This window comes from Microcaecilia unicolor, chromosome 3, assembly GCF_901765095.1.
Source record: "Microcaecilia unicolor chromosome 3, aMicUni1.1, whole genome shotgun sequence".
NCBI lineage: Eukaryota > Metazoa > Chordata > Amphibia > Gymnophiona > Siphonopidae > Microcaecilia > Microcaecilia unicolor.
Window position 1 is genome coordinate 531738209 of NC_044033.1, and position 16779 is coordinate 531754987.

Genomic DNA, 16779 nt, shown 5'->3' on the forward strand with positions numbered 1-16779 from the left:
GAACATGAACCAATGAGATGATTCCTTGTGGAACGTGAAGCAGTAAGACACTCCCCTGTGGAACATGAACCAATGAGATGATTCCTTGTGGAACGTGAAGCAGTAAGACACTCCCCTGTGGAACATAAACCAATGAGATAGTCTGTTGTGTCCCCTTGGAGGAACCTGATGATCCTCTGGGGAACGTGAAGCAGTGCCTGTGTCCTTTAGGGAATTTAATATGGCGAGATGATTCCCTGTGGAATGTGAAGCAGTGAGATGATCCCCCTGTGGAACATGGAGCAGTGTCTGTGTCCCCTGGGTAATGTGAAGCAGTGCTGTGCCCATTGGTGGAAAATTAAGTGGTGAGACAATCCCCATGGATGTGAAGCAGCCCCTATATCTACTGGGGAAGATGAAGCAGTAGGATGATCTCCTGGAGAATGTGAGGCAGTCCCTAATTCTCCTGGGGAATGTGAAGGAGTCAGATGGTTCCCCGGTGGAGCACGAAGCAGCGTTTGTGTCCCCTGGGTTATGTGACGGGGAATGTGAAGTAGCACAGTTGCCCTCCCCACCCCCCACAGAATAGGGAGAGGTGTCCCCTGTGGAATACGAAGGAGCGTGGAAAGCCCTCTGGAACAGGGATACAAGAGTCTCTCTGTGAACTAGAAAACAGTGGGAGAGTGTTCCGTGGTGTGTAATACAATGCAGAAATCCCCATGGAAAAAAGATACACTGTGGGAGACCCTGTGGAGTGCAAGACAGCAAAGTCATCTCCTGGAGACCTTTCTTGGAAGCCCCTATGGAGCCGTGTCACTAGCAGTGAAAGATGTTTAACAGACTTGTAATACACAGGTAGCTATTGTAGGTCAGGATTTGAAGCTCTTGGCCGCTCTGTAGTTATTTTATACTAAACTGGAGACATAGATATCTGTAGAACGTGTTGGGCAGGAGGTAGTGAAAACTGTGGATGAGATTACAGCTGGGAAGTGCTTCCATTTCCTTTAGGGACCCCAGTCGCACTCTGCATGAAGTGGCTCAATCTCCCTCCAGACCACTGCACGGTGACCTCAAACAGAGAGGAAACACTTACCGCTCAGAGGAGGTGCAGCAGGATTACTCTGCTCCTGGCCTTCAACATGACCTTGAACAAGTCACCTTGGGCTGATGTACTAACCTGTGAGAACATGTGTTCAATGAAGGATCTTAAATGGCCATAACACAGATTAGAACACCTAACCCATCTTCTAAATTCTAATCCCAGCTCTGTCACTGATCCTCTGTACTTGTCCCAAGCTTTCAATTACAGTTTTTGACTCCACCATCTCCACTGGGAGGCTGTTCCACAAATTCACCACCCTCTCCGTGAAGAAGTATTTCCTCAGGTTACTCCCAAATCCGTCCCCTTCCACCTTCATCCTATGCCCCCCTCATTCCAGAGCTTCCTTTCAACTGAAAGAGACTCACCTCCTGTGCATTGATGCCACGTAGGTATTTTAATCTCTATCATATCTCCCTTCTCCTGCCTTTCTTCCAAAGTATACAAATTGTGATTTTTACATGTGTCCCTCCCATATGTTTTATGATGAAGACCACTGACCATTTTAGTAGCTGCCCTCTGGTCTGACTCCATCCTCTTTATATCTTTTTGAAGGTGCAAAATTGTACACCATACTCCAAATCTCTCTGTGCCTCAGCTCTAATCCCAGCTCTGACCCTCTACGTGATTCTGGGTGAGTCACTTTCTCTTCCTACACATCAGTTCTAATCCCAGCTCTCTCACTGACTTTCTGTGTGATCCTGGGTGAGTCACTTTGTCTTCCTACACATCAGTTCAAATCCCAGCTCTGTCACTGACTCTCTGTGTGATCCTGGGTGAGTCCCTTTCTCTTCCTACACATCAGTTCAAATCCCAGCTCTGTCACTGACTGTGTGATCCTGGGTGAGTCACTTTCTCTTCCTACACATCAGTTCTAATCCCAGCTCTGTCACTGACTCTCTACATGATCCTGGATGAGTCACTTTCTCTTCCTACACATCAGTTCAAATCCCAGCTCTGTCACTGACTCTCTGTGTGATCCTGGGTGAGTCACTTTCTTTTCCTACACATCAGTTCAAATCCCAGCTCTGTCACTGACTCTCTGTGTGATCCTGGGTGAGTCACTTTGAGGCATATTTTCAAAGCACTTTGGGAGGCTAAGTTCCATAGGTTTCTATGGAACTTTGGGAGGCTAAGTGCTTTGAAAATGAGCCTCCATGTCTTCCTACACATCAGTTCAAATCCCAGCTCTGTCACTGACTCTCCGTGTGATCCTGGGTGAGTCACTTTCTCTTCCTACACATCAGTTCAAATCCCAGCTCTGTCACTGACTGTGTGATCCTGGGTGAGTCACTTTGTCTTCCTACACATCAGTTCAAATCCCAGCTCTGTCACTGACTCTCTGTGTGATCCTGGGTGAGTCACTTTCTCTTCCTACACATCAGTTCTAATCCCAGCTCTGTCACTGACTCTCTGTGTGATCATGGATGAGTCACTTTCTCTTCCTACACATCAGTTCTAATCCCAGCTCTGTCACTGACTCTCTGTGTGATCCTGGGTGAGTCACTTTCTCTTCCTACACATCAGTTCAAATCCCAGCTCTGTCACTGACACTCTGTGTGATCCTGGATGAGTCACTTTCTCTTCCTACACATCAGTTCAAATCCCAGCTCTGTCACTGACTCTCTGTGTGATCCTGGGTGAGTCACTTTGTCTTCCTACACATCAGTTCAAATCCCAGCTCTGTCACTGACTCTCTGTGTGATCCTGGGTGAGTCACTTTGTCTTCCTGTGTCTCAGTTCTAATCCCAGTTCTTTCAGGGACTCTGTGTGTGATCCTGGGTGAATCCTTTATTTCCCTGGGTCTGAGTTTACTTTAATAATAACAAAATGATAAGTAGTACTAGTACTGAAGTTTTGCTTATAGTCCAGGCACTAGAAATGTGTTGCTAGGTCCTCCACCTTTGAGGTGGCTGCACTCTTCTGAACTAGTTACAACGGGTAACGTACATTGAAGCCCTGTTTGGATGAAAAGTGCTGAATGTATTCTTTTTAATCATTATTAGTAACTTTGCAGTCACAGAAAAGGGAATCCTGGAAAGTCCCTCTGGGTCAGAGTCTCCTTGGATCATAAGAGGACTTTTAAGAACCCCTCCATCTGTGTATAGGAAGAAACATGCATCCACAATGCACAGAGGATCCAAACGGCTCCTGTTGTTCCTTTAAGAGAAGAGATTTTTCCTTTTGCTTCAAGCAGAGATACCCACAGGGAAATAACACTTGGAGGGAAATGCCAGAGAGGTTTTCCGCAGGAGTGCGAGGTCTCAGCTGCATTCAAGGTATGTAAAGGGGATGCATCAGGTCCTGCCCATTAAGAGTCATGGTGAGGAGACGGGGGAGACGGACTCCGGCACTAACGTTGATGATATATACAATACTGAAGGAATAGGCCGCTGTTGATGGGAGTTTTGGAGCATGTCTTCATTACAGAGCATTTCCTAACTCCTGGGATAAGCTTGGCATTGAACTGGAAGCTAATGGGCAGAATGCACCAATCCTAGTCCTGCAGAACACAGGTAGGACAAGGTGCTGTGTTCAGAGGTACCTCTGGCAGAAGAGGGTTTGAGCTCTCTCCACAGGCCAGACATTTATAAGTTATCCCCAGGCTGGTACTGGGGTTCTGTGGCAGTGAAGTAGTCTTCCAAAAAGCCCTGGAGATACTCAAAAGTGGGTCTCTCTTCAGGATCTTTCTTCCAGCAGTGAATCATGAGCTCATGCATGGAGCTGGGACAGTCCTGGGGACAGGGCATCCGATATCCCCGCTCCACCTGCTCCAGCACTTCCCGGTTGTTCATCCCTGAAAAAGAGTAAGGATGAGAAGAACAGAATTGGGATTGTCTGTTTTAAGCCTGTTCTATAAAGAGGTTCAGACACCTATTTGTCTTACTGAAGTATTGGAGTTGCGGCTAGATGGAAACCACAGACATTTACAGCAGCTCATGAGCAGGGTATTTTAGAAAGGACATTTGCAAAGACTTGTAACCTGGCTTGGCCACTGTTGTAAACAGGACACTAGGCTTGATGGACCTTCAGCCTGTCCCAGTATGGCTAATCTTATGTGTGGAAGCTGGGGTTTGTGGGTAGGTGTAGGAGCTGGGGTTCTTGGGTAGGAAGAAGGAGAGGTAGAGGTGGAAACTGGGGTTGGAGGGTAGGGAGTAGGTGGGTAGATATGGAAACTGGGGTTGGAGGGTAGGGAGTAGGTGAGGTAGTTGTGAGAGCTGTTGTTGGTGGGCAGATGTGTGAACTTGGGTTGGTGGGCAGAGAGTAGGTGGGGTAGGTGTTGGAGCTAGGGTTAGTGGATAGGGAGTAGGTATGGGAGCTGAGATTTGTGGGTAGGGATTAGGTGGGGTAGGTGTGAGAGCTGGGGTTTGTGGGTAGGTTTGAGAGCTGGGGTTGGAGGGTAGGGAGCAGGTGGTGGGTCAGTGTGGGAGCTGGGGTTTGCTGGTAGGGAGTAGGTGGGGTAGGTGTGAGAACTGGGGTTGTTGTTGGATAGGGAGAAGGTGGGGTAGGTATGGGAGGGTTGGTGGGTAGGGAGTAAGTGCGATACGTGTGGGAGCTGAGGTTGGTGGGTAGGGTTTAGGTGGGGTAGGTGTGAGAACGGGTTGTTGTTGGATAGGGAGAAGGTGGGGTAGGTGTGGGAGGGTTGATGGGTAAGGAGTAAGTGGGGTAGGTGTAGGAGCGGGTTGGTGGGTAGGTGTGGGGGCTGGGGTTGGAGGGTAGGGAGTAGGTGAGGTACATGTGGGAGCTGGGGTTGGAGGGTAGGGAGCAGGTGAGGTAGATGTGGAAGCAGGTGGTGGGTCAGTGTGGGAGCTGGGGTTTGCTGGTAGGGAGTAGGTGGGGTAGGTGTGAGAACTGGGGTTGTTGTTCGATAGGGAGAAGGTGGGGTAGGTGTGGGAGGGTTGATGGGTAAGGAGTAAGTGGGGTAGGTGTAGGAGCGGGTTGGTGGGTAGGTGTGGGGGCTGGGGTTGGAGGGTAGGGAGTAGGTGAGGTACATGTGGGAGCTGGGGTTGGAGGGTAGGGAGCAGGTGAGGTAGATGTGGAAGCAGGTGGTGGGTCAGTGTGAGAGCTGGGGTTTGCTGGTAGGGAGTAGGTGGGGTAGGTGTGAGAACTGGGGTTGTTGTTGGATAGGAAGAAGGTGGGGTAGGTATGGGAGGGTTGGTGGGTAGGGAGTAAGTGGGGTAAGTGCGATACTTGTGGGAGCTGGGGTTGGTGGGTAGGGTTTAGGTGGGGTAGGTGTGGGGGCTGGGTTTGGTCAGTAGGGAGTAGTTGGGGTAGGTGTGGGAACTGGGATTCGCAGGTAGGGGATAGGTGAGGTAGGTTTGAGAGCTGGGGTTGGAGGGTAGGGAGCAGGTGAGGTAGATGTGGAAGCAGGTGGTGGGTCAGTGTGGGAGCTGGGGTTTGCTGGTAGGGAGTAGGTGGGGTAGGTGTGAGAACTGGGGTTGTTGTTGGATAGGGAGAAGGTGGGGTAGGTATGGGAGGGTTGGTGGGTAGGGAGTAAGTGCGATACGTGTGGGAGCTGAGGTTGGTGGGTAGGGTTTAGGTGGGGTAGGTGTGAGAACGGGTTGTTGTTGGATAGGGAGAAGGTGGGGTAGGTGTGGGAGGGTTGATGGGTAAGGAGTAAGTGGGGTAGGTGTAGGAGTGGGTTGGTGGGTAGGTGTGGGGGCTGGGGTTGGAGGGTAGGGAGTAGGTGAGGTACATGTGGGAGCTGGGGTTGGAGGGTAGGGAGCAGGTGAGGTAGATGTGGAAGCAGGTGGTGGGTCAGTGTGAGAGCTGGGGTTTGCTGGTAGGGAGTAGGTGAGGCTAGTTATTAGGGGATAGGAGGTAGTTGAGACAGTCATCAGTGCTGGGGTAGTTTGGGGATAAGGATAGATGGAGGGGCTGGGTAGTCATGGGAAGGAATGGAGGTAGCTTTAGGGGTGCAGGTAGCTGTGAGGGGGAATTTGGAGGGTAGGTTTGAGAACTGGAGGTAGGGGATGGATTTTGGACATGGAGGGGGGGGAATAGTTTCCAAATAGGAAAACTGCTCATTCCAAGAAGCAGAAGGTGAAGACCCCTACGATATGTGGCTAAATAATGATTAGTGATCTTGATTTCTATAAATAACCATTTCTCACACTGGGGGACTCTACTGCCCCCTCTGCCTTGGAGATGAACTGACTGATACCTAGTGCTGATGGGGGTTATCCCTGGAGTTTCAGTGGCGGTATCTGGATAATGCAGCTGGAAAACACTGCAGACTGCTCCAGCGCTGTGTCCTGATAGAGTTGGGTGGTCTCTAACTGGATAAATATCTACATACAGTGGGGGAAATAAGTATTTGATCCCTTGCTGATTTTGTAAGTTTGCCCACTGACAAAGACATGAGCAGCCCATAATTGAAGGGTAGGTTATTGATAACAGTGAGAGATAGCACATCACAAATTAAATCCGGAAAATCACATTGTGAAAAGTATATGAATTTATTTGCATTCTGCAGAGGGAAATAAGTATTTAATCCCTCTGGCAAACAAGACCTAATACTTGGTGGCAAAACCCTTGTTGGCAAGCACAGCGGTCAGACGTCTTCTGTAGTTGATGATGAGGTTTGCACACGTCAGGAGGAATTTTGGTCCACTCCTCTTTGCAGATCATCTCTAAATCATTAAGAGTTCTGGGCTGTCGCTTGGCAACTCGCAGCTTCAGCTCCCTCCATAAGTTTTCAATGGGATTAAGGTCTGGTGACTGGCTAGGCCACTCCATGACCCTAATGTGCTTCTTCCTGAGCCACTCCTTTGTTGCCTTGGCTGTATGTTTTGGGTCATTGTCGTGCTGGAAGACCCAGCCACGACCCATTTTTAAGGCCCTGGCGGAGGGAAGGAGGTTGTCACTCAGAATTGTACGGTACATGGCCCCATCCATTCTCCCATTGATGCGGTGAAGTAGTCCTGTGCCCTTAGCAGAGAAACACCCCCAAAACATAACATTTCCACCTCCATGCTTGACAGTGGGGACGGTGTTCTTTGGGTCATAGGCAGCATTTCTCTTCCTCCAAACACGGCGAGTTGAGTTCATGCCAAAGAGCTCAATTTTTGTCTCATCTGACCACAGCACCTTCTCCCAATCACTCTCGGCATCATCCAGGTGTTCACTGGCAAACTTCAGACGGGCCGTCACATGTGCCTTCCGGAGCAGGGGGACCTTGCGGGCACTGCAGGATTGCAATCCGTTATGTCGTAATGTGTTACCAATGGTTTTCGTGGTGACAGTGGTCCCAGCTGCCTTGAGATCATTGACAAGTTCCCCCCTTGTAGTTGTAGGCTGATTTCTAACCTTCCTCATGATCAAGGATACCCCACGAGGTGAGATTTTGCGTGGAGCCCCAGATCTTTGTCGATTGACAGTCATTTTGTACTTCTTCCATTTTCTTACTATGGCACCAACAGTTGTCTCCTTCTCGCCCAGCGTCTTACTGATGGTTTTGTAGCCCATTCCAGCCTTGTGCAGGTGTATGATCTTGTCCCTGACATGCTTAGACAGCTCCTTGCTCTTGGCCATTTTGTAGAGGTTAGAGTCTGACTGATTCACTGAGTCTGTGGACAGGTGTCTTTCATACAGGTGACCATTGCCGACAGCTGTCTGTCATGCAGGTAACGAGTTGATTTGGAGCATCTACCTGGTCTGTAGGGGCCAGATCTCTTACTGGTTGGTGGGGGATCAAATACTTATTTCCCTCTGCAGAATGCAAATAAATTCATATACTTTCCACAATGTGATTTTCCGGATTTAATTTGTGATGTGCTATCTCTCACTGTTACCAATAACCTACCCTTCAATTATGGGCTGCTCATGTCTTTGTCAGTGGGCAAACTTACAAAATCAGCAAGGGATCAAATACTTATTTCCCCCACTGTATCTGAATGAATATCGCTGGTATCACCCAGCATCGTGTTTCCAACAGTGGCCAATTCAGGTTACAAGTACTTTCCCAAAACAGTACTATCTAGATTCTAGCATTGATTATTTATTAAAAAAAAAAAAATCCAACATCCCTGCTGAATATTGGCCAGACACTTTCTATTCAACCGAACAGAAGTTCTAAGGAGTTACTCACAAGCATCAAGAATGTTTGTCTTGGGAAGCCACTTCACCCTCCATTACCTCAGGTACAACCCCCCACTCCCCCCAGAATTCAGCCTGTGCTGGTCAGTGGTTTTAAAGTTGCCAACTGCCGCAGACTGAATCAAATCTGGATATTCAGCGCCAGGGACATATCCGGAAACCAGCACTGAATATCCAGGTCAGCCGCTGACCCAGAAGTTACGAAGGCATTGGTCGATATTCAGACCTGCCTGTGGGCAGAGACAGGACTGGCTTTTGTGTAGTCCATGGCTGCTGAGGGGAGGGGGCGGCAAGATTCCCCTGGGCCTGACCTCCAAGGGGGGCTTTGCATCAGCAGCCCAGGTGAGATTAGGTATATCCCCCCCCCCTTCGTCATCTACTTGCCTGGAGTCATTAATTGGCAGGCAGCAGCAATCGAGAGAGACCGCTCTGCCAGCCACGGGTCCTTCTTCCTGCCATGTCCCGCCTCCTGTGAAGTAACTTCCTGCTTCCACATAGGCGTGACATGATGACAGGAAGAAGGACACATGGCCAGCAGAGCAGTCTCTCCCGATCGCTGCTGCCTTGCTGCCTGCCATTCATTGACTCCAGGCAAGTAGTGTACTGGGAATGAGGGGGGGCTCCTTAACATTGCTTGCCCCAGGCCCGGCTCTGTCTCTTCTCTGCCCACTTACCTGTGTGGCTCCGGTGCTGAATATGGTCTGTAACTGCACAATGCCACAATGATCACAGGTAGGGTTACCATATGTCCGGTTTTACCCAGACATGTTGTCTTTTTGAGGACATGGCCGGGCAACCGGGCGGGTTTTGCCCGTTTGTCCGGATTTCCTACCCTGTTATGAATCGGCGCTGGGACCGTCAGCACTCAGCATTGCAAAGAGAACAGGATGGAGGGCAGCGCTCCGGGCAGGAAAGAAGGGCCTCTTTCCTGCCCTGAAGAGGTCACTAGACCACCAGGGCAGTAGAGTAAGGGGAGGGGAGGACACCCTTAGGTGTGTGTGGGGCGGGGGTATCGTGTCTTCTTTTTGGGGTGAGCAAATATGGTAACCCTAATCACAGGGAATACTGAGCAGCACTGCATGGTTAAATGCCACTGAAAACCCAGCAATGGCCACCTTAGCAGGGTTTAAGTGTGCAGGAGCCTGTCCTGCTCACTTAAACCACGCTGAATATCTACCCCTGAGAATGTAAAATTACTTAGTACTTCATGTAAATCACCTCAAACTACAACTGAAAAATCTCTTCCCTTCCCTTTTCTGGGGGCAAAATAATTCTCTGAAAATGTAATGTAATGGGAGCAAATTTGGTAACAGGTAAACTTCTGAAAAGACACAGTGGGCCCGATATGTAGCGCTATTTAACTGGCCAGGAACAGCTTCTGGCTAGTTAATTAACGCTTAGCCAGCTAACAGCTAATGTTCTGCACGAGGCAGTCGGTTATCTCAGCTGAATATTAGTGCTTAGCAGCTATGTCACATGAATATTCAGCACCAACCGGCTAAGTTTAGCAGATAAGAAAGGCCACATATAAATAGCAGGCCTATCTTTAACCCCTAAGCACTTAACTGATATTGGCTTAACTGGTTAAGTTGCTACAGACAAAACAGAAACCTGGCATTGAATATCCAGGGTCAGTGCCAGCAGGGGAAGCTAACCACACTGCCTGATACGCCACGGGTGGGCCTGGGTGGGCCCAATTTGGACTCAGGCCCACCCAAAATTCTGGCATTCTTGCTGTGGCTGCCAGGGATCCCTAAACCCCACCAGCTGAAAATGTCCTCATTCGTCCTCCTCGGACAGAGCCGGCAGCACTTGTCTTGAACTGACACCAACACTGGCCCCTCTGCACATGCTCAGTTTTCATGCATGGCCCAGGTACACTGCGACACAGTGGTGTAGCTACGTGGGGCCAGGGGGGGCCTGGGCCCCCGTAGATTTGTCCTTGGACCCCCCTGCTGATGACCCTCTCGACCCTCCCTTCCGCTGCCAACCCGCCGTCGCCTTCCCTTTGCTGGTGGGGGACCCCAACCCCCGCCAGCCGAGGTCCTCTTCTTCTCGCCAAAGGCTTCCTTCTGTTTCTGACGTCCTGCACGTACAACGTCAGAAACAGAAGGAAGCCTTTTGTGAGAAGAAGAGGACCTCGGCTGACGGGGGTTGGGGTCCCCCACCAGCAAAGGTAGGCGATGGCGGGTTGGTGGTGGAAGGGGGGGGGTCGAGAGGGTCACAAAGTTGGTGGTGGCGGCAGGGTCGGCAATGGCAGGGGGGCAGTGGTGCCGGGGGGGGGGGCTAGAATGTGCCCCCTCACCTCGGGCTCTGGACCCCCCTCCCGCCGAAGTCTGGCTATGCCCCTGCTGCGACAGATTACCACTTGGAAGAATGCTAGCTGCCCGAGGAGGAGGAGGTCTTCAGCTGGCAGGGCTTGGGGATCCCTGCTAACTCAGCTATTTAATATTTTGGGCTGGGAGGGGAACGGAGAGCAGTGAGTGGGGTTGGGGATGAATTCCATGCCCACCCACCTTGGGCTCAGGCCCACCCAAAAATCAGCCATCTAGCTATGCTCTTGCCTGATTCTGGCTGAATATCGGGGGGATTGAATTAAAAATGTTAGATTGGACTGGGGTTCCAGAAAAATAAGCCCCTCCCCCACCAAATGGCTCAAGGCATTTCTCTTGGAAAAGAAGTTTCAGCTTCTGTAGCATATTCCCACCTTTCATAAATCCCCCTGACAAATAACCTAAATTGTCAACTACCTCATCCCCCAAAACATCCCTTCTACAACTAGTCCTTACTCCCCAACTAAATCCACCACCCAGAACTACTCCACCTTCCAATTACTCTCATCCACCCAATCTGTTTTACTGTTCTGGGATCTCGCCAGGGACTTGTGACCTGGATGGGCCACTGCTGGAAACAGGATACTGGGCTTGATGGACCTTCGGTCTGTCCCCGTATGGCGACACTTATGCTTATGTTCTCAATCTACCCTCCGCCCCCCACAACTACTCCCACCCATCAAACCTATCCTCCCATAACTACACCCACTCCCAAACACTGCTTGAAGCTGAGTCCACAAAGTATAATCCAAACTCAATTGAGAATAAACCACCAATGTACTAAAATACTACTCAATGAAAACTGAGGGAATAAGTGTCCGATAGACAAGATATTATATCACTATAAAAAGTAATGAATGAAAGTAGACCATCAGGAAAAGCCTTAACATCAATGCAAGTTGCAAAGGGTGGCCCCCTGATTCCTCTCTTTAAACCATCACTGGTCTACTTCATTATAATTCCACTACAGCATAACATCAATGCCTAAAACATTCTCCAGACGACTAAAGTTGACCTTATTCACACAGATATTCCCAACTCAAAACTGCTCAGTTATCAGAGAAAATACTTACCTTAGGATTCAGGCACAACCAATTTAATGCTTAGAGGCGTCTCAAGATGAGAAGGTATTTCAATTGGTTGTGTGTGTGTCTACCTTTGACTTACAAGGGTAGGGGATGGCTTTGTTCAAGGAGGGTGAAGGTAGGTGTGGGAGCTGGGTTGGGAGAAGGTGGGGCGAGTTACTTGGGGATAGCTGGAAGGGTGAGGGTAGTTATGGGGTCTGGAGAAGTGGGTAGTTGGGTTAGTTTTGATGGTGGAGGTCAGGGCAGTTGAGGGTAATTTTGGAAGGTAGGGATAGTAGAGGATAGCTTTCGGGACAGAATAGATTGGGGTGGGGGTTGCAGTGGGGAAGAGCTTTGGGAGGCAGGGTAAGTTTGCTGCAGAAGTTGGAACTTCTATTAAAATACATTGAGCCAAGCTCTCTGTTTTTTTAGGGATTTGGGGGGGTGTTATTTCTCTGAAATCCCTTTTCTAACTTGCTGTGTCTTTATACCAGTTCTTCCCATAGGCATCGCTTTGGGAGAGTTACATTACATAAGTATTGCCATACTGGGAAAGACCAAAGGTCCATCGAGCCCAGCATCCTGTTTCCAACAGTGGCCAATCCAGGTCACAAATACCTGGCAAGATCTCAAAGAGTAGCAACATTCCATGTAGAACCCCAAAGAGTAGGAAGATTCTAGAATTCTAAAGAATAAAAAGATTCCATTCAGAATTTCAAAGTGTAGCAACATTCCATTTAGAACCCCAAAGAGTAGCAAGATTCCATTCAGAATCCCAAGTACATAAGTATTGCCAAACTGGGACAGACCAATGGTCCATCAAGCCCAGCATCCTGTTTCCAACAGTGGCCAATCCAGGTCACAAATACCTGGCAAGATCCCAAAAAAGTACAAAACATTTTATACTGCTTATCCCAGAAATAGTGGATTTTCCCCAAGTCCATTTAATAATGGTCTATGGACTTTTCCTTTAGGAAGCCGTCCAAACCTTTTTTAAACTCCACTAAGCTAACCGCCTTTACCACATTCTCTGGCAACGAATTCCAGAGTTTAATTAAACGTTGAGTGAAGCAACCTTTTCTCCGATTCGTTTTAAATTTACTACATTGTAGCTTCATCGCATGCCCCCTAGTCCTAGTATTTTTGGAAAGCGTGAACAGATGCTACACATCTACCCGTTCAACTCCACTCATTATTTTATAGAGCTCTATCATATCTATTTTGCATCCAGAGAGACACACATTTCTTTCCAACTTCTCCTGTTCTCACCTGGGTAAGGCACTCTCCCCTTGGTTACCAGCTCTGTCAGTAAAATACCAAAGGACCACACATCTGATTTAATGGTAAACCTCCCGTACAGTGCCGCCTCTGGCGCTGTCCATTTGATGGGAAACTTGGCACCTAGAATAGGAAGCAGAGACCGGTCACATTAATGCAAAATCGTGCACACTGGAAATTGTAGTATTGAATGCACATTAGTACGCAACAATAAATAAGAACATAGGAAATTGCTCTACTGGATCAGAACAAAGGCCCATCTATCCCAGTATCATGCTTCCAACAGAGACCAGTTCACAAGTACCTGGCAGAAACCCAAATAGTAGCAACATTCCATGTTACCAATCCCAGGGCAAGCAGTGGCTTTTCCCATGTTTCTCTTAACAACAGACTATGGACTTTTCCTCCAGGATCTTGTGCAAATCTTTTTTTAAAACCCAGATATGCTAACCACTGTTACCACATCCTCCAGCAATGAGTTCCTGAAGGACTTGGCGATCGCCATTACGGCATAATGTAAGCCACATTGAGCCTGCAAATAGGTGGGAAAATGTGGGATACAAATGTAACAAATAAATAAATACCTTGTCTCTTACTTCAGGGAGAGGAAGGGGATAGGAGGTAGTGTGAGCAAGTGCAAAGTGATGCATGTGGGAAAGAGGAACCCTAATTATAGCTACGTCATGTAAGGTTCCACGTTAGGAGTCAAGGACCAAGAAAGGGATCTAGGTGTTGTCGTTGATGATATGTTGAAACCTTCTGCTCAGTGTGCTGCTGCGGATAAGAAAGCAAATAGAATGTTAGGTATTATTAGGAAAGGAATGGAAAACAAAAATGAGGATGTTATAATGCCTTTGTATCGCTCCATGGTATGACTGCACCTCGAATATTGTGTTCAATTCTGGTTACCGCATCTCAAAAATGATATAGTGGAATTAGAGAAGGTGCAGAGATGGGCAACGAAAATGATAAAGGGGATGGTACAACTTCCCTATGAGGAAAGGCTAAAATGGCTAGGGCTCTTCAGCTGAAGGGAGATATGATAGAGGTCTATAAAATAATGAGTGGAGTTGAACGGGTAGATGTGAAGCGTCTGTTTACGCTTTCCAAAAATACTAGGACTAGGGGGCATGCAATGAAGCTACAATGTAGTAAATTTAAAACGAATCGGAGAAAATGTTTCTTCACTCAACGTGTAATTAAACTCTGGAATTTGTTGCCAGAGAATGTGGTAAAGGCGGCTGCTTAGCGGAGTTTAAAAAAGGTTTGGACGGCTTCCTAAAGGAAAAGTCCATAGACCATTATTAAATGGACTTGGGGAAAATCCACTATTTCTGGGATAAGCAGTATAAAATGTTTTGTACTTTTTTGGGATGTTGCCAGGTACTTGTGACCTGGATTGGCCACTTTTGGAAACAGGATGCTGGGCTTGATGGACCTTTGGCAATACTTATGTACTTATGTAAGGGGAGAGGGTCTTTGGGACCGTTTCGGGATTGTTATATTATGTTTTTCAGTTTTGAATTGTTGATGCCAATACACTGTTTGCAATTGTATGCATCTCTTAATAAAAATGATTTGAAGTTAAGAGAAGAACTGAGCTTTATTGAATTCACTCTCTCTGTGCTGAAATCAGGAAGGGAAAAGACCTCATGCCAGCTGCAGCTTGGCTATTCTTTCTCACTGCAGAAGTGTGACATCTTTTTCTTTGTTAAGGAAGAAATTAAAAGCCTTTTTCATGTGTAGTGTCAGGGTGGGGCAGTAATTAGTTCCCCAAAGAGAGAAATTAGAAAAGCTGGCCAATATAAGAAATGATTTATTCAGCCAGAAATGGCTGCCAACCCGATTAAATCGTTCGTTCACAGCTATCTGGCCATTTTTGGCAGCACTTAACTGGTTATTTTCACTGTAAAAGACTGGTAAGGCGCCAAATTCAAAAGTGGATAAGGGATGGAGTCGTGTTAAGTGCCAATATTCAGCCCCTCACTGCATAAGTAAACCAGTGAAGTCAGGCTGCATAAATAACAGTTATATCTTTAAGCAGCTTGGCATATGCGGGAAAGCGCTGAATATTTTATTTATTTATGTAACACATTTATACCCCACATTTTTCCACTAGTTGGAGGCTCAATGTGGCTTACATACATAGTACCAAAGGACATATTACAGTTCATTAATATACAATTAAACAATGTAATAATAGGACAGAATCATATAGATAACATATTAAACAACAAGGTAATAAAGGATAATAGAAGGTCGATGATGTCCATGAGATTTGGTGTGACCAGGAGAAGTGGATTAGTTTACGTCTGGGGAGTTAAGTCTTCTTGAACAGGGAGGTCTTCAGAAGTTTTCTAAAGTTTAGATAGTTCTGATTTGACGTTAAAATTTTGGCCAGTGCATTCCAAAGCTGTGTGGCTATGAAGGAGAAGCTGGATGCGTAGATAGATTTGTATTTGAGGCCGTTGCAATCTGGATAATGTAAGTTAAGATAGGAACGGGAAAGACTGGAGCTATTTCTGGGAGGTAGATCTATTAGATTTAATATGTATCCGTAGATAATTTTACGAATCAAGGCACAGATCTTAAAAGCAATATGTTCTTTAATGGGAAGCCAGTGTAATTTTTTGCGAAGGGGTTTGGCAGATTCAAATTTTGCTTTGCCAAAGATCAATCTCGCTGCTGTGTTCTGGGCGGTCTGAAGTTTCTTAATTAGTTGTACTTTACATCCTACATAGATTGCGTTGCAGTAATCCAAATGGCTTAATACCAATGATTGAACCAAATTGCGAAAAACATCTCGGGGAAAAAAAGATTCCACATTGAGTAAAACATTTTCTTTGTGCTGCAATTCACTTGGGTTTCCAGTGTCAGGTTCCGATCAATTGTGACACCAAGTAATTGTAGGCTATTCGAGATAGGTAGTGAGTAATTAGGGATATTTAAAGTTTTGGGTTTGTACTTATTGTGTTGAGAAGATAGGATGAGACAGTGAGTCTTCTCAGTATTCAATTTCAATTGAAATGAGTTAGCCCATGCATCCATTGTATTCAAGCCTAGCCTGATTAAATTGGTGATTTCAGTTAAGTCTGAATATACACTAAGGCAGTACCTTTAGTGTATACTCTAGTGGATCCTCCTCTACTTCTATCCCACTGTCAGTTGGTGTACCTCAGAGATCTGTCCTGGGACCTCTTCTTTTCTCCATCTGTACTTCTTCCCTTGGTATTCTGATCTCATCCCATGGTTTTCAGTATCATCTTTACGCTGATGACTCCCAGATCTACCTCTCCACACCATAAATCTCAGCCGAAATCCAGGCCAACGTATGAGCCTGCCTGTCTGACATTGCTGCCTGGATGTCTCAGCGCCATCTGAAACTAAACATGACCAAGACTGAGCTTGTTATCTTTCCCCCTAAACCAACCTCTCCTCCTCCCCCATTCTCTATTTCTGTGGATAACACTCTCATCCTTCCTGTCTCATCAGCTCGTAACCTTGGGGTCATCTTTGACTCCTCTCTCTCCTTCTCTGCACATATTCAGCAGACTGCTAAAACCTGTCGTTTCTTTCGCTATAATATCACCATAATTCGCCCTTTTCTTTCTGAGCACACTACCAGAACCCTCATCCATGCTCTTATCACCTCTCACTTAGACTATTGCAACTTGCTTCTCACAGGTCTCCCACTTAACCATATCTCTCCTCTTCAATCTGTTCAAAATTCTGCTGCACGACTAATATTCCGCCAGTGCTCATATTAGCCCTCTCCTCAAGTCACTTCACTGGCTTCCTATCCGTTTCCGCATACAGTTCAAACTCCTCTTATTGACCTATAAGTGCATTCACTCTGCAGCTCCTCAGTACCTCTCTCAGGGCATGCTCAGTTTTGAAACCAAGCATGAACGCCTGATAGGAAAAACAG

The 16779-nt window shown here is 47.2% G+C and overlaps 1 protein-coding gene across 1 annotated transcript in view; it reads right to left on the bottom strand.

Moving 5' to 3' along the window:
- Nucleotides 1-2243: 2243 nt before the first annotated feature.
- The window catches only part of FYN (FYN proto-oncogene, Src family tyrosine kinase), a 217789-nt gene continuing 203253 nt past the window's right edge, over nucleotides 2244-16779 (bottom strand). The window contains exons 12-13 of the mRNA XM_030199220.1: nucleotides 12843-12974; nucleotides 2244-3875 (exon numbers count right to left, since the gene is read on the bottom strand). Of these exons, the coding sequence (XP_030055080.1) occupies nucleotides 3667-3875; nucleotides 12843-12974 (341 nt within the window). The 3' untranslated portion in view covers nucleotides 2244-3666. The remainder of the gene's footprint in view (nucleotides 3876-12842; nucleotides 12975-16779) is intronic.